Source organism: Dichomitus squalens (genome assembly GCF_000275845.1).
Source record: "Dichomitus squalens LYAD-421 SS1 unplaced genomic scaffold DICSQscaffold_18, whole genome shotgun sequence".
Lineage (NCBI taxonomy): Eukaryota > Fungi > Basidiomycota > Agaricomycetes > Polyporales > Polyporaceae > Dichomitus > Dichomitus squalens.
The window spans coordinates 303,655-326,809 of NW_006766900.1; the positions used below are offsets into that span (position 1 = coordinate 303,655).

The 23,155-nt window shown below is 55.6% G+C and overlaps 8 protein-coding genes across 8 annotated transcripts; 3 read left to right on the forward strand and 5 right to left on the reverse strand.

The window, feature by feature from the left end:
- Nucleotides 1-531: 531 nt before the first annotated feature.
- DICSQDRAFT_62181 (uncharacterized protein) lies at nucleotides 532-3,573 on the reverse strand (the record flags this gene model as incomplete). Its single annotated transcript, XM_007366492.1, has 3 exons — nucleotides 532-2,748; nucleotides 2,892-3,169; nucleotides 3,249-3,573. 3 exons carry the CDS (start codon nucleotides 3,571-3,573, stop codon nucleotides 532-534), a joined length of 2,820 nt encoding a protein of 939 aa, XP_007366554.1.
- Nucleotides 3,574-5,086: 1,513 nt separating this feature from the next.
- On the forward strand, nucleotides 5,087-7,214 carry DICSQDRAFT_87543 (CoA-transferase family III). Its single transcript, XM_007366493.1, has 7 exons — nucleotides 5,087-5,417; nucleotides 5,492-5,653; nucleotides 5,699-5,757; nucleotides 5,846-6,105; nucleotides 6,169-6,251; nucleotides 6,322-6,373; nucleotides 6,461-7,214. Exons 1-7 carry the CDS (start codon nucleotides 5,209-5,211, stop codon nucleotides 7,070-7,072), a joined length of 1,437 nt encoding a protein of 478 aa, XP_007366555.1. The 5' UTR covers nucleotides 5,087-5,208; the 3' UTR covers nucleotides 7,073-7,214.
- Nucleotide 7,215: 1 nt separating this feature from the next.
- On the reverse strand, nucleotides 7,216-8,488 carry DICSQDRAFT_62349 (AAT-domain-containing protein; the record flags this gene model as incomplete). The annotated part of the gene is made up of 3 exons (XM_007366494.1): nucleotides 7,216-7,857; nucleotides 7,912-8,361; nucleotides 8,432-8,488. The coding sequence occupies 3 exons, from the start codon at nucleotides 8,486-8,488 to the stop codon at nucleotides 7,216-7,218; spliced, it is 1,149 nt and encodes a 382-aa protein (XP_007366556.1).
- Nucleotides 8,489-9,559: 1,071 nt separating this feature from the next.
- On the reverse strand, nucleotides 9,560-10,440 carry DICSQDRAFT_170866 (uncharacterized protein; the record flags this gene model as incomplete). The annotated part of the gene is made up of 3 exons (XM_007366495.1): nucleotides 9,560-9,657; nucleotides 9,723-9,741; nucleotides 9,793-10,440. The coding sequence occupies 3 exons, from the start codon at nucleotides 10,438-10,440 to the stop codon at nucleotides 9,560-9,562; spliced, it is 765 nt and encodes a 254-aa protein (XP_007366557.1).
- Nucleotides 10,441-10,794: 354 nt separating this feature from the next.
- Nucleotides 10,795-11,394, forward strand: DICSQDRAFT_19970 (uncharacterized protein; the record flags this gene model as incomplete). Its single annotated transcript, XM_007366496.1, has 2 exons — nucleotides 10,795-10,986; nucleotides 11,038-11,394. Coding segments are annotated over 2 exons (549 nt in total), but the record flags the coding sequence as incomplete, so codon positions are not given.
- A 1,712-nt stretch (nucleotides 11,395-13,106) lies between these two features.
- On the forward strand, nucleotides 13,107-18,556 carry DICSQDRAFT_62125 (IkappaB kinase complex IKAP component; the record flags this gene model as incomplete). The annotated part of the gene is made up of 22 exons (XM_007366497.1): nucleotides 13,107-13,304; nucleotides 13,365-13,574; nucleotides 13,631-13,712; nucleotides 13,985-14,065; nucleotides 14,126-14,316; nucleotides 14,381-14,777; nucleotides 14,832-14,862; nucleotides 14,912-15,021; nucleotides 15,074-15,166; nucleotides 15,221-15,724; nucleotides 15,774-16,236; nucleotides 16,293-16,451; nucleotides 16,497-16,663; nucleotides 16,718-16,851; nucleotides 16,903-17,121; nucleotides 17,171-17,234; nucleotides 17,285-17,422; nucleotides 17,474-17,598; nucleotides 17,654-17,816; nucleotides 17,877-18,003; nucleotides 18,062-18,189; nucleotides 18,255-18,556. The coding sequence occupies 22 exons, from the start codon at nucleotides 13,107-13,109 to the stop codon at nucleotides 18,554-18,556; spliced, it is 4,086 nt and encodes a 1,361-aa protein (XP_007366559.1).
- Nucleotides 18,557-18,645: 89 nt separating this feature from the next.
- Nucleotides 18,646-20,560, reverse strand: DICSQDRAFT_107124 (uncharacterized protein; the record flags this gene model as incomplete). The annotated part of the gene is made up of 8 exons (XM_007366498.1): nucleotides 18,646-18,852; nucleotides 18,924-18,977; nucleotides 19,033-19,129; nucleotides 19,183-19,526; nucleotides 19,587-19,956; nucleotides 20,015-20,078; nucleotides 20,139-20,249; nucleotides 20,315-20,560. 8 exons carry the CDS (start codon nucleotides 20,558-20,560, stop codon nucleotides 18,678-18,680), a joined length of 1,461 nt encoding a protein of 486 aa, XP_007366560.1. The 3' UTR covers nucleotides 18,646-18,677.
- A 683-nt stretch (nucleotides 20,561-21,243) lies between these two features.
- Nucleotides 21,244-22,970, reverse strand: DICSQDRAFT_147706 (uncharacterized protein; the record flags this gene model as incomplete). The annotated part of the gene is made up of 8 exons (XM_007366499.1): nucleotides 21,244-21,437; nucleotides 21,498-21,616; nucleotides 21,666-21,721; nucleotides 21,776-22,104; nucleotides 22,171-22,436; nucleotides 22,486-22,560; nucleotides 22,616-22,871; nucleotides 22,937-22,970. The coding sequence occupies 8 exons, from the start codon at nucleotides 22,968-22,970 to the stop codon at nucleotides 21,244-21,246; spliced, it is 1,329 nt and encodes a 442-aa protein (XP_007366561.1).
- Nucleotides 22,971-23,155: the final 185 nt, after the last annotated feature.

The window sequence follows — 23,155 nt, forward strand, 5'->3', positions numbered from 1 at the left end:
TATCCCTGCTCACCCAACCTGGTGCCCCATGCGCGCATATCTCTTGTTCTGTGCTTCTACATTGCAAGCAAATCCTTGGCACACCTTGTAATGTATGCACAGCGCTCACGGTCGATTATTCGCATTGCGTGATTATCATGATACCTACTAATACATGCAGAAGACAAACAGTATATATAAGGGTAAGCGGGAGGTATGCGGGTAACGACGGCAGGAGGGATATATGGCTGGTACAACATGGACAGGAGGATAGATGATTCATCGCATGCTCACAAGTACATCTTCAGGGATAACACGAAAGTCGAAACAATGATGATACACAGCCTCTATTGTGAGACATTGCAGGGCCAGGTCATGATGGGTTGAGGATATACAGCACGAGCAAGTGCGCATGAAAGTGTGAAGGGAGCAGGTGGGCACTGTAGAAACATGCGGAAGGGAGGAACGACGAAGAGAGCATGAGACGAAGAATAGTCGTGCAAGTTCACAGATGCGAACAGTCCACGAAGAGAGAATGCGACACGCAATGTCCTAGTCCACGGGTACTAAGAAACTGGCGAGGACCCAGCCAACCTCTCCTGCCTGGTTTCGCGCGAGCAAGAGACAGTCTTCGCCGTCGTCTACGTACAGCGGGAGATCGCGGTGCGTGGACGGATGCCCCGCCTCCTGCAGTATATCATACACGTCATCGACGACAAGCGTGAAGAACGGCAGATCGCGGTATTCAACGCCCTCTGGCGGCTCGCACGAGTGGATTACCCGGCACTCGTACAGCGACGGTATCTGGCCTCCGCTTCCCCGACTTCGTGTTGATATCGCCGGCCGCGGCCCGAAAGTCGGCTTATTCGGGGATGGTGACGGACTCTGATAGTTGTTAGGGAGGGAGGGAGAGCGTCGGTGTCGGGTGTCATTCGTAACATTGTTTGCGCTTGTACGGAAGCTGTCGGTAAGGCGTCGCCTAAAACTAGGCTTTCTTGACGGGCGACCACGACCGCCGTCGTCTTCGATAGTCGCAGGGAGACTGTGCAGGCTCGGGTTACTGCTGTTCAGAGCGATGTCGTCGTCGACATCGAGATATTTGGTGGAGGACTGGGACTTGTTGAGCTGTTGGGGCATTGGCGAGCTCTTCGTCCGCGAATACGAAGGCTTGGTAGAGGCAGGCGCGAGCGCAGCGAGTCCGGGAACGCCGAACCCCGCGAATGACGGCAGCGCTTCCTCGACCACTGGGCGCGTTCGTGACGACGACGGCCGTCGTGACTTCGCAGACTTGCTTGATTTTTTCGAATGGAGACTCTCCTCCGATTTACGCGCAGCCATCGCCCGGTATTCGCTCTCCATCGAGTGGGTCGAATGCACGCTCCTCGTCTTTGCACTCACTGGACCAGGCGAAATGGGAAGAGACGGGTCTAACGTACTGGGCTGAGGGTGGGAGATGCTGAGAGGGTCGAGGGCAGCAAGGACCGACGAGACTACGACGCTTCTTGTTGCTTCCGGTTCGCTCAACCGCGGCTTGCTGGGCCTGGTCCGCTGCTTGTCCGGAGTAGTCTTCTTCTCCAACGGCCGGACGATATTGAGGTCCTGGATCTGCACCTCGACCTCCGCAAATCGACCCCACCATACACGAAGCGTCTCGGAGGCGCCCTGGTTCGCCTCCTCGTCCACTTTGAGCGCGTCCCAGAGCTCGCTCCACCGCTCCCGCACGTTGCTGTAAAATCGCCGCTGAATGTGCGCGAACTTGAGTATGCACGCTGCCATACCCTTGTCGATGAGTGCGAGGTAGGTTGGGAGCTCCGCAAAGAGCTGCGCGCGGAGCGCCACGTACGACTGCGATGCCTCGAGGAGCTGGGGCGGCGGCCGGCTCTTGGCCACGTTCAGGTTCAGCAACCCATAGTGCAGAGGCTCGAGCGTGTGCATCGCCTCCAGCAGACGCAGCGGCGCGACCATCGTGTCGACCAAGCCGGTCAGGAGGGGTAGCAGCCGCTCCCTGAGAACATCCTTCGTCTCGTCGCATATCGGCAGGAGTTGGTCGCGAATAACTTGGAGGAACGCGTCGAACGCCTCCGAGGGCACGTCGTCTGGGCCCATCCAGATCACGCGCCCGAACGTGTGCGCCCACTGGTCGAGCGCGCCCATGAGCACCTTCACCGAGTCCGCCCACTTCAGGCTGTCGCGCGCCAACTGCTCCATGAACGGCTCATAGCTCTTGAGCTGCTCGCCCATCGCCTTGACCGCCTCCGCCTCCGCGTTTGCCTCCGCACCTTCCTTCGCCTTCAGCGCCGCCGAGCGAAGGCTCTTCATCCGCCCGAGGCTCACAGACGCCGCGACCCCAACACTGAGCGTACTCTTCTTCTTCGCCTTCACCGTCTCTCCGACTTTCTGCGGGGTGCTGATAACAGCCGCGCTGGTGAGCACGTCCCGCACGACCTCCCTCCTTCTCCGCCCTTCATTGACGCCCCGCGCCACCTCCTCCATTCGCGCATGGGCCTCTATCAGGTTCGCCTTGTCCGGATGTGAATCTGGGGTCTCGGAGATGATCGCGTGGAGCAGCAGTGGGTACTTCGTGAGCCGCTGCACGGGCTTGATCAGAAGCGAAGGGAGGTCCCATGCACCCGAGTACGCATGGGCGAGCGCCTGCGTCTGCGCGAGGTAGGCGTTGAAAGCGGGCGTCCGCGGCAGGCTGTTGAAGTGCTCGAGGCCGGTCGCCTGCTTCGTGATGTACGTCCGGTAGAGCGGTTCAAGTTGCGGGATCTATGTTGCCGCGTGCGACACGACATGACGGACCACGAGATGGAAAGACAAGCGCGGGCATGAGCACGGGAACAACGAACGAATGAGGTCCGCGGTCATAGCCTCGGATATGAGAGCAGGCATGGAAGAGGACGGGGACGTACCACTCTGAGGAAAAGCTTGCCCACATAGTCATCCCCCTCGCCCCCCTCCACAAGTTCCCCCAGCGCCCATTCCAGCTCGCGCGCAAAATCCTCCGAGAACCGTGCGAGTTCCGATACGTTGCTGAACACGATCTTCACGTCCTCTTTCGTCATCGGGGGCTGGCCATTGGGCAGATACGACGCTGCGGAGGCATCGGACGCGGTCGAGAGCGTGCGAGATGAGGACGCCGACGATCCAGGGGGGGTGGCAGGGTTGGCAGAGAAAGAAGACATTTGGCCTAGACCATCCGATCGACGGGGTCACCGTCAATTGACGATCATGAAAGCTATAAACCTGACCCGAACCGAGATACGCACCTGAAGCTAACGGCATATGAAGGTCTCGCAGATACGTAAGGTCGGTGGCGTACGTTCTTTCGGACTTGAGGAGCTCTATGAGAGCGTGCTCGCGCCTGGTCATGTTTGATGTGCGCGGGGAATCCGTCACGTCAGTGGGAGGGAGAAGCGTTGCGTCGTCGTCCTCGGAAGGCTCGGCGCCAATGGACAAGGAAGCGGTCGACATTGACGGCTGTGGAGTCAGAGGCAGCGGTTTGTCGGGAGTTGCTGAACGTCGCGGCTGTGATAGTGGTGGGTCCAAAAGACCTGAGACGGAGCCCAAGCTGCGAGAGTGCAAAAGCGGCATGTCGGGGTCGTCTGGATCAAGCGAGAGTTCGGCAATCGGTGCAAGGGACTCTGAAGACGAGACAGAAAGCAATGGTGGCACACCGAGCGCACCTTTGGCTGTTTGCCGCAGACGGAGGGGGGATCGTGGTGGGATCGGGGGAGACGTGCTGACAGAGGAGGAGGAGAGCTGAGACGAGTGGGGGGTGGACAGCGAACTGGAGGTGGAGGTGGTGCTGGTCGTGGACGATGTGGATAGCCTGTAGTCTTGTGGAGGACCGGAGCTATCCACGCGGCGAGAACGAGGCTCGTTCGCGGTCGTGCTCTCGGATAAAGAACTCATTTCCGTCGATTGCGACTGCCAGTGCTGCTCCGTTGCTGGGCCGTTGCTTATCCGCTCCCGCCGCGGGAAGTCCGCATCCACCGCTCTGGCCGTCAGTCTGCTCCGAGTCGGCACGATGCACGGTGTACGTCGGTGCCGCCTGCGGCGTCGATGAACTGTTCGCTGTCAAGGCGGATGGAAGACCGCGCAGAATCCGGGATACTCACGATGGGCGTTCGAGGTTACACGTGCGAGTCGCCTGGTTGCGAATGGACCCAAAGGTGTGGGCGATATAGTCTCTACGTTCTCCTGTAATAGAGCGTGCGATCGCACGAGACCTTCCAACTGCGTCCTTGTCAAGAATGAGGCAGAACGAGGCAGAACAGGACACAAAGGTGGCCGTCGAAGATGAAGGTCGGACGAGCACCCGTCCTGAAGTGCGAACCATGTGCCTGCCACGCCGGGATAACCAAATTGGGAAGGTATATTCGACATCATGATGCGGGGTCTACCTTAGGACAATGATCCGTTGAATTACGTACGGAGTAGCAAAAGCAGTCACTGGGTAACATCTTCTATGTTTACGACTGAGCGCAACATGCTACGTAGCAGCTGCGTAGCCACGTATTCAAATGGACGATTGATGGCGAAGCCGCACAGTGGGCAGCTGCGCAATGGTGAGCTATAATCGGAGCGCCCTTCGGCAGGAATCGGCGGAAGGCAAAGCGCGAGTTCATGTAGTCTCGACCAAGACCGTCCGGTGGGTGTCGAACGACAGATGGATATTACATACAAGATTCGTAAGATTTAAATCCATTCATAGTGCCCAAGGCAAGCCTTCTGTTGCAGGGGCCACCAGAGACTAGAAACAGGGTACTCAGCGTCGCTTACCCAACTCTGCTGTTACGTGACTGCATACTAATGGTGCTGAACTGGACAGCGAATGCGTTGCTGCGTGCATGTGCGGCTGTGTAGCTGTTCTCTCTCTGGCAGACTGGATGTGTTCAGTAATATGGACCTACTTGGACCCACAGTGAGCGGGGGATCGCGGCGGTCGTGAACACTCGACGGGGCACAAAAGCCTGAGAGAGCAGAATCTTGGCCCAGTTCGAATTCTGCCTGAAGGGCGGCAATGATTTCCGGTTTACCGGGCCATCTGCTATTCCCACAGCGGCACTGCGGACCGAGTTCAATTCCAACCCTCCGAGCACTCGTGAAAAGCCTTGAGGCCGTCGGACCTCCGAACAGATCTTATGGTCTCAGGCAGACGGTGAACGCGGAACTTGTTGTCGCCGATCCTTTTCCTTGCAGTTCCTCTTCGTAGGATCTTCCGACATGACAACAGCTAGACGATTTCGCTTCGAAGCGGTATACCGGCGCAAGGCTGCAACCGAGCTGTTGAATGTCGTGTCGTCGACGACCAAAGCGAAGATCAGACACTCTAGCTCGCAGTCCGGTGCTGCCCGGAGCCTACCTCTCGTGGGTATCAAAGTGCTTGAGGTGGGACAGGTTATCGCAGGGCCTTTCTGCGGTCAACTGCTAGGGTGAGTGACCTCGTCGCTTCTAAGCATACGTAGCATCCCTACAAGCTGAATTTCGTCGATGGTTGCCGGGTCAGTCATTACGGAGCTGAAGTAATCAAAGTCGAACCACCCAAAACCGGCGACCCGCTTCGTGTATGGCGCGAACTCGACGTAGACGGGGTCAGCCCCTGGTGGCGGAGCATTGCTCGGAACAAAAAGAGCGTGACCATCGACATGCGCAAGGAGGAAGGCCGAAGGTAGGCTGCGCTCCTTGCGTCTCGATGGGCTGCTCACGCCCGCAGTCTCGTCAAGCAGCTCGCAGTCCAAAGTAACGTCATGATAGAGAACTTCAAGCCCGGCAGTGAGTAGACTGTTCATAGAAACTCAAAAGTGGACCTTGAACTGACTGAGTGACTGGCGCTGGACGTCCTCGCGTTCGTTCTGTACAGCCCTTGAGAAGTGGAACCTCGGTCCCGCCGATCTTCACCCGCTAAACCCCTCGCTGATATTCACGCGCGTCAGCGGATACGGCCAGACGGGGCCCTGGGCTTCCCGTCCGGGCTATGCTTCTGTCTGCGAGGCAGAGTCTGGCTTCCGATATATCAACGGCATCCCAGATCCAGAAACTGGCTCACTCTCTGGCGCCCCCATCCGCCCGAACATCAGTTTGGGCGACTCTGTTGCGGGACTGCATGCAGCTTTTGGAACTGTATATCAGTCTCATAGACTCGTCATGAGGTTGAGCATCTTCGACTGAGATTGACAAAAACAGGTCCTCGCGCTATTATCGCGGAAGAACAGAGAAGCACAGGGGCTACAGGGCGGCCAGACAGTGGACGTCAGCATTTTCGAGAGGCAGGTTCCCTCCGTGCGATTCTATACTCAACGGCATTGCATCGCTCAATTATTCCCTGCCCTCGCACAGCATGATCAACCTTATGGAAGGCATTATTCCTGAATACGACCGCAAGGGCAAGGTACGCACGCCGCTTAGTCATGAATCTACCTCCGCACAACCTCCACACAGCCTCGCCACCTCGGGCTCGATTAACGAATCATTGTAGATACGCGGGCCCTCAGGCTCCTCCGTGACCGGGATCGTGCCCACGAACGCCTATCCTTGCCTGCCTGCACCGTCGGCGCCCAACGTGCCGGCGTATGTTGTCATTGGCGCAAACGCCGACTCGATCTACGTCCGCCTTATGACCGCCCTCGGCCGCGTGGACCTCATCGGGCCCGACTACGCACAAAATCACCACCGCGTCGAGCGCCAGGCGGAGATCGAAGCTGCGATCGCTGCGTGGACGAGCACGCGCTCTCCAGAGGAGGTTGAGGAGACGCTACGTAAGGTCGGGGTGCCAGTCGGCCGGGTCCTAAACGTGAAGGACATTGTGGAGAGCGAGCACGCGCGCGTCCGCGGGCTTGTCGAAGAGGTCTGGGTGCCGAAACAAACACGGACCAAGGTTGAGGGTGCAAGTGGCGGGGAGGAGGGTAAGGGCGAAGGGTGGAGCGTGAAGATGTCGAAGGTCGTGCCCGTGCTCGAGGGCTGCGACACGAAGACGCGGTGGGCGGGGCCGGAGCTGGGTCAGCATAACCGGGAGGTGCTCATTGGCCAGCTGGGACTTGATGAGGCCGAGTTTGCTCGGCTGCAGGAAGAGGGCGTCATTGGGAGGTAGTCTCTGCCGGTGAAGCTCATGCGAGATTCATTCATGAGCATGATCACACGAGACGAAGGATGTTTGACCCCCATTCAATACAGCCTTCTTTCTACAGGACGGGACTACTGCGCAACGCTGCGGAAATGGTCATGCGGCACAGACTACCAGGGCATGGAGAATACCTCGCTCTCGTCTCCGCTCCCGGGCTTTCCGAACACAACCTCGGCAGAGGGTCTACTCCCTTCCTGGAACGTCATGACAATATTGAACAGCGTCTGGATCTCGGCCGCTCGGGTCGGGTCTGGAGAGCAGCAGATCGCTTGTGGGGTATTGAAGGTGTCGGAGAAGAAGCGTGCCCGCAGCAGCTTCGCGTCAATCGTGTCCCCCGCGAAATGATCGTCCCCTAGTTCCCGGATCAGTTCACCGCAGATCGCTTTGGCACGCTCGAGGCGGACAGGGGACCCGGAGAGCCAAGGGGGCTCGTCAACCAGCCTGTTCTCCAGGAAGTGATTGGTATGTATTACGATGCCGTTCGAGTTTTCCGGGAGGTAGACGCCTCCACGCGGGGAGAGCTCGAGACCGCGCGCCTTGCGAGTGTCTGCAATGAGGATATGTTGGCTGGACGCTGCACCGCCGAGCTTCTCTATCGCAGTGATCGCGCTGTCTACCGACTCGTTCTCAAGTGAAATCCGAAGCAGACAGTGGATAGGTAGAAGAGAGGTCGAGATAGGTCGGGCCCGGATAGCGTTCAGAAGGACGCCAACCGAGGATGAGTTGAAACCGATCTTCCCGACGATTCCTGGCTAGTCCGGGTATCAGTTTCGCTTTCCATTGAAAGAATCGAGCAGCGAATTCACCTCGGTGACCATCCATATCTTGGGCTTCCCATCCTGCTCTATCGACACCATCGCTAGGTTCTTCCCTACGCCCACTCTCCAGTCCCAGTTCTGGCCCAGAAGCTGCCTCTCGAAGCCAGAGCCAGCTGAGTCGCGTAACCGCCACGCGAGGCTGGTGCACCCGTCGTCCCATTGCCCCAACGCGATCTCGCTGCGCGCGTTGAGGGCGACGATGTCCAGGACGTCGACGCTTCGACCGTGTTCATCAGCGTAGGCGCAAAGACCGTCCGCGATGCCCTCCATCTCCTGGAGCAGATGCGGTACAAGTTGCGCGATTGTTGCGCGGAACTCTGCTGCGACGGTGCGGACGTGCGCCCAATCAAACTTGCACGCCTCCTGGAACAGCTCGCGATAAATGGCTAGCTGATCGAGAATCTGGGCAGCTAGTCGCTTGCCGTGCAGCTGCCCTACCTGTGGACCTCCGATACGTAAGTACTATCCATGTAGTCGGACGCGCTGCATCAGGATTGAGACGTCATACCTCGTACGGCGATCCTCGCAGCTCTAACCGAGGGATGTTGAATGTCTCGCTTGACATGACAGTTGAAAGTAGCGAGATCGCAGGCTTGTGGAGCATGCACATTTGGGGGTGCAAAAAGCCGATATGTCTAGACATGGTCAGGAGACACCCAGCCTATGGATAAGGTGATCCAATTTTAGCACCAGTCTTCCCATCGGTAAGTCATAGGACGCACCTCAAGGGACATTGTACCACAGCTTGCCTAGCGAGTCACCTCGAGATGCTGAAATTCAACCTCAATGCTGCTGCGATTGGGCGAACTCCTCATCGTGAAGTCTGAACTCACCCAATGCGCACGTTCCAGTTCCTGTTACCCAGCGATTGTGGCTCTCCGTTGCGACCCTTGGCCAGTGACCTCAACTTTGTCTGCACGGGGTACCTTCTGCCCCGCAGAAAGCGCGTATTGGGAAAAATATACATTACGATCACATCCATATCAACGTAACTCATGGTAAACCGAGTAGACAGGGAATTGAGGAAGCGGGAAATCAAGAAAGCGCAATAGAAATATATGTAGTATACGTAGAGGAGACGGTATAGGGATCACGAACTGGGGGGCATTCTGAAGCATTGATCATACTCGCAAGAGGTACGCCAACGAAGTGGCATGCGTAATAACTGTTGAGAGAGTATGCCTAATTGCAGACTCAATGAGGCTACCTCGGGGGGAACGCGGGTATGTAGAGTCTGCGGCTGCACGTAAGTATAGTGCGAATTGGGATCAATGTCATGTCATTCAAGGTTTGCCAGAACGCAACCACTTGTTCCTACGGGAAGCTTTCGAGGTTGTGGAGCCTTTGGAACCATTGCTCGCATTACTCTTCACCGAGTTTCCAGACATCGAGTCCCGACGTTTAGGCATCTGTTACATCACATTATAAGCGAACTTGGGCAGAACGAGCCAGTTTCAGGCTTCTTGACATCAGACAAACTCACTTTCATGCCACGCTGGTGTATCAAGACATCTTCTAGTGGTGTGCGAGTCTTCTGTCCACCAGTGGCACGTGTACAGGGGGACTGATGCTTGGAACTCTTGCAACAAAGAGCACTGATGCACATGTGGTTAAGGGAATGAGCAGACGTACTCCGTTACTTTGCTCGGGAATGGTATGTAGCGATGGTGGGCGAGAAACATAGCAACTCTGAGCCGTGCAGATACTTGTCTGAGATGCTCCGCCTCCTGGGTCCTGTGACAGATTTAAGTAATTGATGATGAAAGAATTGGGAAGCTCAATTACCAAAGTGATCTTACTCAGAGCCGCGGACCGCGCCTATCCACGGGTTGAGCAAAGACGAGAACCACTGAGAACTTTGTCACATACCCTCCACTCTGTTTCAACGGCGCGTGCAAATTCAGGCTCCTTGTTGCAGCGAGCCTGCCATTCTTTGAATGTTTTCCTGCTGTGCACCGTCAACGCCTCCAGCGATGCCTTGTCCATCGCGTACACTTGAGCAGGCGTGCTCTCATCCTTGAAGCGCCAATGTACTGTCACAAGGTTGTTGTCGCCCAAGGGTATCGGATAGCTGACTAGCCACTGACTACTGTGCGGCCAGGGAGGTGTCGTGTGGAAGTGGGCGGAATCGAGAAAACCCGAGTTGGGATATATCGCCCTGCAGAACTCGCGGTATACCTTCGGGATACTGGGAGACTCTATAGGTTCCCTGCGGAGCGTACCCATGAGGAATACAGTCGCGGGGCGTGCGCCAGGGATTGCGTTCCTCACGAGAAGGCACGGACGATATTTCCCAATGCTCCTGCTCCTTAAGTCGCGAAGTGCGGCTTTCGATCTCTGCAATGCGACGGGATCCTGTCGTATCACCTCCGTGGCTTGGAGGATGTACTCCACCGGGGTTGCGAGAGACTCTCGAAGGTAGCAGATATCGCCAGTCGCGCACGACATGGGAGCAGAACGCGCCAGGCCCGCAGGTACTATACCGGTGGCGCAAATACTGCACTTCGAGTTGGACATGGTGATAGAGGGTGATGTGTCGAATGGGAGTGCGAAAGAGACAAGTGAGGAGGATGCAATGAGAAGCGAAGGAGGGACGTATGAAATCCTGCCGACCAGGTCGCAACAAGCGAGTCGCGTTGTGGTTGAAGTGTTGAAAAGTTCAAGTGCTGCGTATGGATCGGCCGAGACCAGTTGAGGCGAACCGAAGGGTTTCAGATGCGAGCATACAAAGGAGACACCAGTAGTTGACACCAATGGTCGCCTATAAGCGAGCATCCTTTGTCTTTGGGATCTCCGATCTGCTCTTGCCACTATACTGACACGTGAACATTGTGGTCGTCAAAGGGTATAAAAGGTAATATACATGCTAACCTGTCAGTCACCATCTTGTCATCTACAACTTCTCCGCCGAAGATGGCTTCCACCACCTTGTACTGCCCTGTCCCGGGCACGTACGGCATCGCCCAGCTAGACATCGAAGCAACTATCGAGCACCTGGATTCCGAAGCTCGGGAGGCCGCCAAACATGTCAAGCCGGCACAATGCTCCATCTATTTCTATCTGGTAAGTTTTCGGAGGGCCTCCCTCGCCACTCGGCTAACCACACACCTTCAGGCCACCGAATTTCCCTTCCCGAGCAGACCGTGGACAAGATATATCACATACATAATCGGGCCCGGTCTCCGCGCTGTAGACCAAGACAACTGCTTCACGCCCGAAATGTGCGTCCCCATCTTCCCCGCCACCAAGCACCCGAACCAGCGCGCACCTCTCTATCCAGAGACGCCATTCCCGTTCACGAACTGTTACCACTGGGCCTACACCGACCTCCTTCTCCGCGTTTCAACCGGAGAATATCCCTGTGAAGATGACCCGCGCGTCACAATGCTGCCCGCCGGCGAACACTTGAGATTGGACGCGTTGCTCACGGAGGATCTGGAGGCTGCGATTATCGCGAGAAGGGAACGAGATGGAGGCCAGTTGATACCAACAGACGAAGACGATAACTTCATATGGAGGCCGGACGTGCCTGATGAGCAGATTCCCGTCGTGAACGTCTCCTTGGACCTGGCGGGAACATTGGAGCAGGACAACTTACCAGACCCTATGGAGTTTTTGCGTGAGAGCAAAGCTCTGAGACGGTACGTGGCAGTCGTATTGCAGAAGCTAGCCACTGGTAATCGATACCATGTAGGCTCGTCCGAGAGTCCAACATGCGGAAGAAAGATGCCATTGAAACCTGTCCAGGCTACGACGATGCAGCGTCCCTTCCAGCTAGCTGCATGAGGAGCAGTGAAGACATCTCCATTACTGGGACCAAGGATGCTAAGGGACAGAGATACGGAGGTGAGAGGAGCATTCTCAGGAATATGAATCGTATACTCACATTGATTTGCGCAGGTCTCTTGAAGATATGTCGAGCGTTCAAACGGTTAGTGAGCTGGGCTTTGCTCCACTGGTTGTTCGATGTTAACTAAACTATGTACTCTTTAGATTCTTCCAGATGAACCGAATCGAACGGCGCGGGAGGAAGAAGATGAACACGCGTTCACATACTGGTTTGACGAGGAAAGCGAGATAAGCGCAATTAACCAGATTCCTGAGCCCGATACTAGGAGTGAGTAGTGTCGCTCTGGTTGCCTTGTGCTCAGAACTAGGGGATTGACGTGATAATGAAGAGCTTGTGCCTAGATTGCTTACCCTCTTACGCTCTTCGCTGCCTTTAGGATCGAATAAGGGGGAGGGAGCGACGCGTGTTAGTATCTCGTCGTAACCGCAAGGTTTCCGGTCGAATCAGGTTTCTTGCACTTTGACCAATACACCGCTCTCGCATCAGCTAATCAACTCAAAGTGGACATGCACACACTAGCGCGAGACAGCCGTTGGAGTGCCACGAGATGCTGCTATATGAGTCAATCAGGATATGTTCTCTGAGCAAACAGACCAAATGTGGCCCACGTACCAACGATGTATGTAACAACGCTCCGTGCCAACGAACGCAATCCCAGTCAGTCCGGCTGGCAGTAGCCTGGGTGGAACTCTGCAACTTGATTGTACTACGTCCTCGAAAGTTAGGGACCGGCTATCGGCGATCAGTGAGCGCCCTGCAATTTATGCGCCTTGCATGTCCGATTTTCTGCGGGCGTTTAACACGCCACAAAGCCACAAAGGGCTAGTATCGGTCACGAGTATAACGCCGTGACGTTCCTCTGATGCCGTCATGGTCACAGCGTGTGGCTCCTTGGCTCGGCCAAGTGCATCAATTGCCCATCTGCTATTGGAACAGCCCCTGGTCGTCACAGTGACTTATTACATTCGACTATAGAGTGGCACCCGGAGCCAGCGTTGAGGAGCGCTGTCTCTTCCGTTGCTGACTACTTATCGATGGACCCGAAGCATGGGAATCTGTCTCGACCCTACATCACGGCGGTGAGAAACATGAGAGATGCCTAAATTGACTTGGAGCACACAAAAGGGAATATTTGTTGTCTCGCAAAAAGGGGGATCGCATGACAAGAGCCGAAGGCGTTGAGTACGGATGTGACAGTGACGTAAAAAAACAGACGCCGAAGGAAATCGGCGCCTGCACGGAATTATGCAACTAGCGCAGTAAATCCATCTCTTGCACAAACCATCACATCCGCCTAAGCGGGCACTGAGCCGTTCCAACACGGCCAAGGAAGATGCGAAACTTGGCCCTATCGACTCTAGACCGGGTCTCCCTCACAGAGCGAGATTTATCAGGAGAGCCGTCCGGCGTCACCTGCCTCGCCGTAGATCTCGACCAAAACGCCCTGTTCGTGACTACAGAGAGCCATGACACCACAAATGATGCAGATGTACATGTGAGCATCTGTAAAATTACCCATGAGGAGGAGCAGGTAAGCTCTTAGACTTTCTTCGCTGACTTGCGAGTTGTGAACCATACACAATTGTTTTAGGAGCGGATCTCTCTAGTCACTAGTTTCAGAACACCTACCACTCTTGCCACGAACCCATGGTCTGCAGACTCAGCGAGGAAGGATTCTCATATCCGCGAACACCCTCCCGAGGTGCTCTCGCTCCATGTCGCAACGGACTCCCATTCACTTGTCGTGATCACTCGAGCAGGCGATATCACGACAATTTCCTTAGACGAAAATCAGTCTACGGTGAGGATCGTTTGCGGTATATCCTCAGATCTCGACAATTGACTTCAACTCACCAGGCCGAGGTTGTCGGCTCCGTTGATGGTGGCGTCATGGGTGCAGCATGGAGCCCAGACGATACTCTCCTTGTCCTCGTAACAGGTACATAGATGAACAAGCGCATTATGTGCTGAAAAATGTGGTCAGAGTACACGAACTTCAAGCGATTTTGTCTGCCATCTTTCCGCTGATAATCGGCGTCTTAGTCGATTCAAGTTCGTGGACTCTGACCTCTCCAAACCGGAGAACGGTTCTAGGACTATTTCTAGTCCCAGAATTGTCCCTAAAATTGTCACCTAGCATCGTTCCTGAATCTCCCAACCTCGTGTGCTCTGGCATCCCCTTTCCGTCTAACATGCTTCATCTCCTATCAGGCGAAGATAAATTACTGGTCATGACGTCTACGTTCGATGTACTATCTGAAGGGCCGCTGCATCCTACAGAGTTCGGCGAAGGTCCGTGGTCACTTACTTTCCAGCCATATCGGGGACACTGATCAGGTCATCATCTGCTAGATGCCCCGATAAACGTCGGATGGGGCGCAAAGCACACCCAGTTCCACGGCTCTTTGGGAAAAGCCGCCGCAACATCCTCCATTCCTCCAACAGCGATCGGCGCAAGTCCTGACGACGACGGTCACGTACGCATCAGCTGGCGAGGTGACGGTGCGTACTTCTCTGTCAGCGTGCTCGAGGGCGCGAACGAGGTGAGCGACTGATCGAGTCGGATCGCAAACCCACTGGCTTACATACGGACCGCTATAGACAGAGACACGGCCGCATCGCAAAATCCGAGTATACTCCCGTGAAGCGGCATTACAGAGCACAGCGGAGCCCGTGCCGGGACTAGAGCATGGGCTGTCTTGGCGCCCATCAGGCAACCTCATCGTGGGCACACAGCGATTTGGTAACATTCCGGGACAAACGAGCGCAGCTCAAAATCTCGATGTGGGATCTGGATTGGGACCTGGACGCGAGGGCAGACATGATGTCGTGTTCTTCGAACGCAATGGTCTGCGCCACGGGGAGTTTACCCTGCGGGAGTGGACGCCTGAGGGCCAGACCACCAGCGAGCGATTGAAGTGGGGATATCGTGTTCGCGAGGTCGGATGGAGCTCTGACTCGAATGTTCTGAGTGTATGGATTGAGCAGGAAGACGGCGATGTCGGTATGTGGTTTACTCTGACAATCCTTGGCTCGTTTGATGCTTATAGTCGTGCAGTGCAATTGTGGACCACCGGGAACTATCACTGGTCAGTGAAGCAGTAGGTGTCCTCTACGACGACACTGACTTTGCTCCAGGTATCTGAAACAGGAGATAACCGCCCCCGGTCAAGACGGTACACCTGGCCGCTTCACCACCGTTCAATGGCATCCAGAGGACGCTCTCCGACTTATCCTCACCACATCGAGTAAGATCTCATTGGCTGTAGCGTCTCGGCGTACACGTTAATCATCACATAGGCGAAATAATTCAGCGGACGTACGCTTGGGACATCATCAGTTCTCCGAGCAAGCCTCCAGTCGACTCGGGCACCGTTGCAGTAGTGGACGGTGGTATGTCATTCATCAGCTCGTCCTCCGACAACGCTGCTAACACTTGAACGACAGCAAGCCTTCTTCTAACACCGTTCCGCACGCAGAACGTGCCTCCTCCCATGTCTGCCCACTCGCTCTCTCTGAGGCTACCTACCTCATCTCTCCCTGGCATATTGAAGCGATCTCCGACCCCGATCCACGCGGCCTTCGCGTCTTCGAGAGATCTACTCGCAGTGCTCTGGGAACCAGGTGTTTTAGAAGTATATGATCTCAAGACCCGTCTAGGTGCTGGCCGCGGTAAGGTCATGGATCCCGTCTCTGTATGGGCTGGCCCGGTCCGAGAAGATGGATCATCGAATAGTCACCGCCAGGTCGTGTTCGATCACAGCGCGGACTCGAAGACCGCGGTCCGCCTGGCTGTTCTCGGATCCGGCTCTGCCAGCGACGTTGTGACCATCCTTGAACTCCAGAGCAGCGAATCGAGGACAGCAGAGGTCCTTCTTCCTACTCATAACGGAAGACTGGTCGCTGGCCAGGGTATCTTCTGGGAAGCACCTGACGGACAGCTACACGAAGGTGAGCTTGTAGTTCACACACCCAAAACGGACGCTGACCGTATCCGAAGTCGACGCTGAGAACAATGATCCCGTCGAGGTTGCTCAGTTCCCCGAATTTTGCTTTTGGACTGCGCATGCATTGGTCACGGATGACACGAGCGAGGGGGGAACGACGACCACCCCCCTGTACATCGGGCTGTCGCATGCTGGCAAACTGCACGTTACCGATGGTCAAGCTACCCGCGCACTCGCTTCGAACGTCAACTCCTTCACGACCACGTCTGGGTTTCTCATTTACACCACCACCGCCCACCTCGCTCACTTTGCGCCTCTGAGGGAATTGATGTCTGCCTTGAAGACTGCGGATGTTCCCCTTCCGGAGTCCGAGACGAGGAGAGTGGAGCGAGGCTCAAGGATCGTTACTGCTGTCCCGAGCACGATGAGCCTTGTGTTGCAAATGCCGAGAGGGAACTTGGAGACCATAAACCCGAGACCGCTGGTCATGGAGATTGTTCGCCAGGACATTGACAGGTAAGCGTGTCCTTCAGATATCAAATCCGGAGATTTTCGATTGATGAACCGTTCAGCGGGAATTACGCAAAGGCGTTCACCGCGTGTCGGAAGCATCGCGTCGACCTGAATGTCTTTGTAGAGCACAATCGCGAGGTCTTCATCAAAGGCATCCCATCCTTTGTCGAACAGGTCTCTGATGTTGACTACGTCAACCTCTTCCTTACAAGTCTAAGGTTTGCCGTCCACTTTCTACATCTACGTACTCTAACGTGGAGCAGTCAGGGCAACCTCCCACCGGAGCTTATTTCCCGGATATGTGACGAGATCCGGGTAGAGTTGGAGCGCAGGGACCTCAAGGAATATGTCAACTCCATATTGACGGCCCATGTCGTCAAGAGACCGCCAGACCATGAGGCGGGCCTGGCATTATTACTTCGGTTGAAGGGTATGTTCCTGTTGTACTCCCGCGCTTCATACACGACGACGAACTCCAGTACAGAGTCTGAACCAAATCTCGTCGAGGACGCTGTCAAATATATCATCTTCCTGGTCGATGCAGACAGGCTGTTTGACACTGCTCTTGGAATGTACGACTTCTCACTAGTCCTCATGGTAGCACAGCATGCACAGAAGGTTTGTCCTGAGACAAAACACGTCTAGAGGCGATGATTCACGTTCAAGCAGGACCCAAGAGAGTACCTGCCTTTCCTAAGGGAGCTGCGTGCTTTGGATCACTACTACCAACGCTTCAGGATCGATGACCATCTGAAGCGGTATGAAAAGGCCTTGACGAACCTCAGTCTCGCCGGTCCTGCGCGATTCGAAGAGGCTATGGCCTATGTTGAGAAGCACCGTCTGTATGACCATGCTCTCCTAACCTGGCGAGGCACAGAAAGATACGAGGTATGGCCGCTCCTCCTGTACTTCCCTGATCGTTCTCAATACCGCACAGTCGGTCTTGGACATCTACGGCGACTGGCTTTTCGAGCGTCGAGATTTCCGTGAGGCTGCATTTGGTACGTTCGGTCAGACCATATTCGTTGCTTGACGTGTAATGTCCACGTAGTTTTCCGACAGGCGAACAAGCCCCAGAAAGCGATGATCTCGCATGAGAAGGCGCTCGATTGGCAAGAGTTGTTCGAGCTTGCTGTGCAGCAAGAATTGTCTCTCGAAGACCTCAAGAACACTGCCTATCGTGTAGCGGGTGCGGGGGAAGCTGACTTCCATGGAGCATAAGCTTACTGTGATCTCCCAGATGACCTTATTTCCAAGAAGAGGACATCGGAAGCGGCACTCGTCTTATTGGATTACGCGAAGGATGTACGTGAGGCCACGATTGCACTCATCGAGGGCAGCCATTTCTCGGAAGCTCGTCGCGTTGTCAGTCCTTCCGTTTACTTTCGTTGATCCCAAGAACACACTAAATAGATGACAGATTGTCCTGCATCGCCGACCGGAGCTCCTTGAAGAGATCATCCATCCAGGATCGTTGGAGTGTCGCTCCCGCATCGCCGAAGAATTAGGGGAGATGAGAGATCAGCTTCGCAAGCAACTCAACAGAGTGCGAGAGCTCCGAGTACGCAAAATCGAAGAACCGGGTAAGCTCTTCGCTCTATACGATACTGCAGTTAGCAAGCTTCTCATCTCTATCACCAAAGATGCGTTTTATGGAGTCGAGGACACAGATCTGCACAACGTGGATGTCATGACAGATATCTCGATGGCACCCACGACTTTCACGCGATACACGGTGGCTCCGTCAGCAGTTTCAAAGGCGTCTTCGAAGTATGCGTCTCCTTTGACAGAAAGTGTTAAGATTGTTCACACAGAGCTTCGGTGCTAGGCGAAGTTCACGCTCAAAGAGAAAGCTCGAGCGGAAGGTCGGCTCAGGAAGGAAAGGCACAGTCGACGAGGAGGAGTACCTCCTCAAATCAGTTTCTAAGCTCGTCACCCGCTTCAACACCACACAAGGTATGCTTCCCTTTCTGGAATCGGGCAAGCAGGTAGCTAACCCATCTCGATCGACCCTTCTGCAGCCGACAGCACTAGCCTTCTCCCGCACCTACTTCAATTCACAGAGGAACATCGCACTGAGGCCGCTTCACTCCAAAAGGAGTTAGAAGAGTTTGCTGTGGAACTGACCGAAGCCGTGGACGAGATTTGGAAGAAAGCAGCCGAGAACCAGGAAGGCGGTGAGGGCGCCAACCCGTCTGCAGATAGCTGGGCCGCACGCATGGAAGCACATGAGAAGCGCAAGCACACCAATCCTGGGGACACCGTACCCAAACCCGATTTAGCGAAGCAGGAATGGAAGCTGAAGCTACTGGACGTGCGCTAGCAGGGCGGAGCTGAGACGGACTTGCGGAGTGGCCTATGCTTGAAATCCGACAGATTTGTAATGGTAGAAGTACTCGATTGCAATGTTGTACACGATTCATGCTGCTTTTCGGGGTAGCGTATCACTCAAAACCGAGTATTTCGTTCGCCGCGGTGATCGCCCTCCTTTCCCCTTCGTCGACGAAAGCGTACTTGAATGGCTCCAAACCAATGATCCGGCGGCCATCCGGGTGCATGATATGTTCGATTGTCCCCCGACCGACGAAGCACGACTCCCCTTCTCCACCGGGGAAGTCACTGTGGCGAAGTAAGGAGCCATCCATACGTCAACGTCCGTTTGAGTATATCAAACGCAGCGAAACACATACGGTGAAGGGAGACCTTGTAAAAATGTTTCGCGCTGGTCGCGCAAATATGCCGCGCTGCAGAACGAACAGTCACATATGTGCAAGAATTGTGCCGCCTGGCCAAACTCACTTCCGTTCGGTCAGAGGCACGGCGGGGATGTACATCACGGACGAGTCTTCCGAGCCATTGTGGTCTGCCTCAACGGCGTGTATGACGTCCGTGTGCCCTGGAAGAAGCGATCAGGGTTTCACAAGAAGTGCCAGCTGCCACAATTCTTACAGTATACTTGATCACCAGGTTTGACGCGAGGAATGGACAGCACCGTTTTGTCTACCCGAAGGTGTGGGTGCGTCACGGGTGTAATTGCTTGAGTTTTCCCCGGAGTGCTTCCGGGGAACTCGGGGTTATCGAGGTCGAGAACCCAGGCGTCGGCGCCAAGAGGTATGTCAGCCGCCGATGAGATCCTTGAAGCAAATTCCGATCGTAGCCGGAAGAACGGCCGTAGGATGATGTATGCTGTCGCTAGCGAAAGCATAGGCAGGACTCGCAAGGTCCCTTCTCCGGGACCGGTGTGAGACAACGCCGTCCAGCCCTGCCATGGGCGGAAGATGGAGCACTGGTTGCTACAGTGTGAAAGCACTGTCAGTCGATTTCGATTTCGAAACTGAAGAACATCGACATACGGAGCGTTGTACAGATCCTGGTTCGCATCAAGGCGAGGCGAGATATCGAAAGGATCATGCTGCCTCCAGGCATCTCCTCCCTCGAGGATCCGCTTCCAGACACTCCTGAACGCAGGATCCTCCCACCTCTCTATGCTCCCCCCATCAATGTGCGGCCCAAGGGTGAAAACACTGGGGCCTGGATGACGGATACGAAAACGATCGAAGTAAGATATCGGGGTCCGCACGCTAACGATCGTGTCGGGGACAGACGTGTGCCATAGCGTGAGTAGATACTTCTGGGCTGCGATGAGCGCCGGGTGAGTGCGCGCGAGAGTCTGCGCTTTGGAGTTGTATATTTCGTAGAAGACGATGTTTTCCGGAGGAGCGCCTAATAGCCTCACGTTTGAGCGATAACATGATGGCGATGCTGGATGGATGGGACATACCTTTGACCTTATCCTCATTGGCTGCGATATACTCCCGGAGAGAGCGCTTCCAGTCCAAAGCTTCCTGGAGGCAGTCATATTCCTTGTAAGAGGGACGGTCTCGAGGCCGAAGACGGTATCTCACCTGCTCCGACACACCACCTGTTACGATCATGACCCCCGTCTTCTTCAACACCTTCAACTGCTCCTTCGACAAGCCCTGCTGTATGTCCCCAGTAGGGACACGCAAAACCATCTACACGATCGCGTTCAGCCAATGTCACAGATATCCCACGGCACCTATAGCTGCTGCCAGCCGACCTCGTTGCCCTGCTGCACAATTTCCTCGGTCGCGTCATCGAGCTCCTGCAGCACCGTCCGCCAAGCATGCTCGATGGCGTTCTTGTCAATGCACATCTGTTTCTTGAGATCTGCAAACCGAGCAGGCAGTGGTGGGCTCTCAGAGGTGAGGTTGTCGAAGAACTCCGCGACGGTGCCTTCCTTCTTCGTGGCGCGGCGAGCGTGCGTATGTTTCTGCACGACTTGAGCGAGTGAACGCGCGAGCATTGGCATGAGCAGGCTGCGAGCTGCCCCCATTGTACCAAGGTAGGGGGTCTGCGCGGAGAGTTTAGGGACCCGCAACATCGTGAAACAACTCGAGACGAAAGATAAGCGGCAGAGGACGAGGTCGTACAAACCGCCCATGCTACCCTCCTTTTATCCTCTTAGCTGCTTTCTACCGCCGACCAACGTTCGCGTACGATGTGAATCGCTGCTAACCCACCAAGAACACGACAGCTGATTCGACCATTCCCATCCCTGACGTCTCTCTGACCCACGAGTTGACCGCGTGCCACACAGTCCTGCATGATGCGTAGCCGTGGTAATTGAAGCTTCTGTATTTGAAAGTCAGAGCCATGTCAAACCTGTCATTGCGCAGTTTGATAGACCTCATGAGTATCTCAGAGGTCGCATGAGAGACGGACAGAGGCGCTTGGTAGAGGGTTAGACATTCACGGTCGCTCCGAGGTTGATCCGAAGTAAACTCGGGTGCCTTTAGCAGGCCTTGGGCGAAACACTGGCATTCAATCATCCAAGCAGGCAGACAAGACGAGCTGGTCATACGTATGCATCATCCATGACAGAGGCAGAGGTAGTGATCGAGAAAACTTACGAGAGCAGCTACCGCAATGTGCGGGACTACGGGTATCGTTCCTCCATGACTGTCAGTGCCAAAGCACAACAGTCCATCATCGGTCCTTCCTGCTCTCTTCCTGGCCGCGCACGATCTGACTCTCGAAATGGAGTAGACTTGACGCCTCCAGCCGACTGACGATGTCGCTCCCGAGCGCGGTCGCGGGCGTAAGCACGCCTCCGAGGCGCGCATGGGGCGGCAGGGATGCGTCGTCCAAAGCAAGTGCAAGCGCGCACTCGGATATCATACCTACACATCAACGTCAGCGACACCTACGAGAATCAGAAAGGGATGCCAAGACAATCAGACCTGCGGTGAGGAGGTAGCCAGGGTCGCCCTTTCCGTGGATGGTCGTCTTCGCCCAGGTGCCCGGTGCGCTCGCAGCCTCGGTGAAGTTGGTCACCGTCATGTACCCTGTCTTCAGTTGACTAGCGAAAGGTTAGAAAGGTATCGGTGCTCGACGGAGATCACACTCACTGCTCAGAAGGGCCCTCGCCCGACTTCGGGAGGAACAGTTTGACGAACCACCATATCTGCGCTCCCGGTCAACACAAGCCTTGCTTAGCTCTTATAAGATCGGTACTCACAGGGGGGACGTAGAACAACAACGCGAGCCACACGCCCAGCAGCGTGCTCGACACGGACGCCGCGAGCCGCGAGGTGCCGACGGCCATATACTCCGCATAGCGGAACTCCGGGCCATACGTCAGGGGACGGATCTGCGCCGCGGTCTCCTGCACTGGCGCGGATGTGAGCAAAGCGCCTGAGTAATTTGCGAGGAGCTCGTTGAGGCCGAACGTGCGCTGCACGATCGCGCGGTTCACGTTCGCCATGATCCAGAACGCGCCGTACGCCGGAGGAGAGGAGAACGGGACGCGGACGGCCTTCTGGAAGGCCGGGCTCGGGTATCCATGGACTGTATGCGCGTGAATAGGTTGAATGGGGGACGTATACGTGGGTGGGCGTCGTGAGGGAGACGTACCTGGGCTCAGCGCGTAGTCTTGACGGCTCTGGGCGAGGAGGATTTGCGGCACCTCTTCGATCTCTGTCGCTAGCGTCGCCAGCGAGCCGCCCGAAATCCCACTCTTGATATCGAAGAAGGTTTGCGAGAGGCCGAGTTGCGTCTGGGGGCCGATGGCATTCTTCAGAGTGCGATTGGAGAGGAAGACAGCCAAGTCACTCGGAAGGGAATCGAAACCGCAGGAAGGGACGATCACAGCTCCCGTCTTCGTTGCAATATGATCAAAGCTGCAAAACATGAGCCAACCCGCCCTTCGGTCTGCAGTAGAGCACTCACAGCTCGATAATCTTGCGCACGAACTGGGGCTCGCCGGTGAGATCCACGTACCGCCTACCCAGCAGCGCACATGCCCTTCCTCGCCATCAAGAGTCAACCTCTGCCTCGAGGCTGTAACAGCTGTACTCACCGGACGACGCTCGTCCCCCATAACCAGAATGGCCCTACGGTGTTGATCACAACCTTCGTGTCCCTCACCGCCGCCTCGACCGTCTCATACCGCGTGACATCAACCTCGACAAGCCGCACCGTTCCGTCGTTCTCAATCCCGAGCGACTTCAGTAGCTCCACGCCCTTGGTCTTCGAGCGTACCCCAATGGCAAACGTGAACGAATTGCGCTGCGGGTGACTCGCAAGGTAGCGGGTGATGAGGCGACCGGTGAAACCTGCAGCATGTCGGCATCAAGGGACGTTCACAAGCAAGGGTGAATTGCAATCGTCGGAAGCTAACCTGTCGCCCCGAGGACGAGGATATCAACCACCATTGATGATGATCCCGCGTGTATTATCGTCAAACCAAGTTGTAGGATAACAAGAACTCAAGCAGAGAACGTCGAAGAGGGCGAGGGTGGGAAATGGCACGAAACAAAGGCACAATGCGTATGCAGCCCACTGGCGCCGCGCATATAGGGAGCTGCGGCGATGTAACAGACGGCCTCATGGGCGTTGT

Coding starts and splice junctions, on each gene's coding strand:
- DICSQDRAFT_87543 (XM_007366493.1), top strand. CDS start 5,209: ATGACAACAGCTAGACGATTTCGCTTCGAAGCGGTATACCGGCGCAAG. Junction 5,758..5,845: donor AGAGAACTTCAAGCCCGGCA/GTGAGTAGACTG, acceptor CGTTCTGTACAG/CCCTTGAGAAGTGGAACCTC. Junction 6,252..6,321: donor GACGTCAGCATTTTCGAGAG/GCAGGTTCCCTC, acceptor GCCCTCGCACAG/CATGATCAACCTTATGGAAG.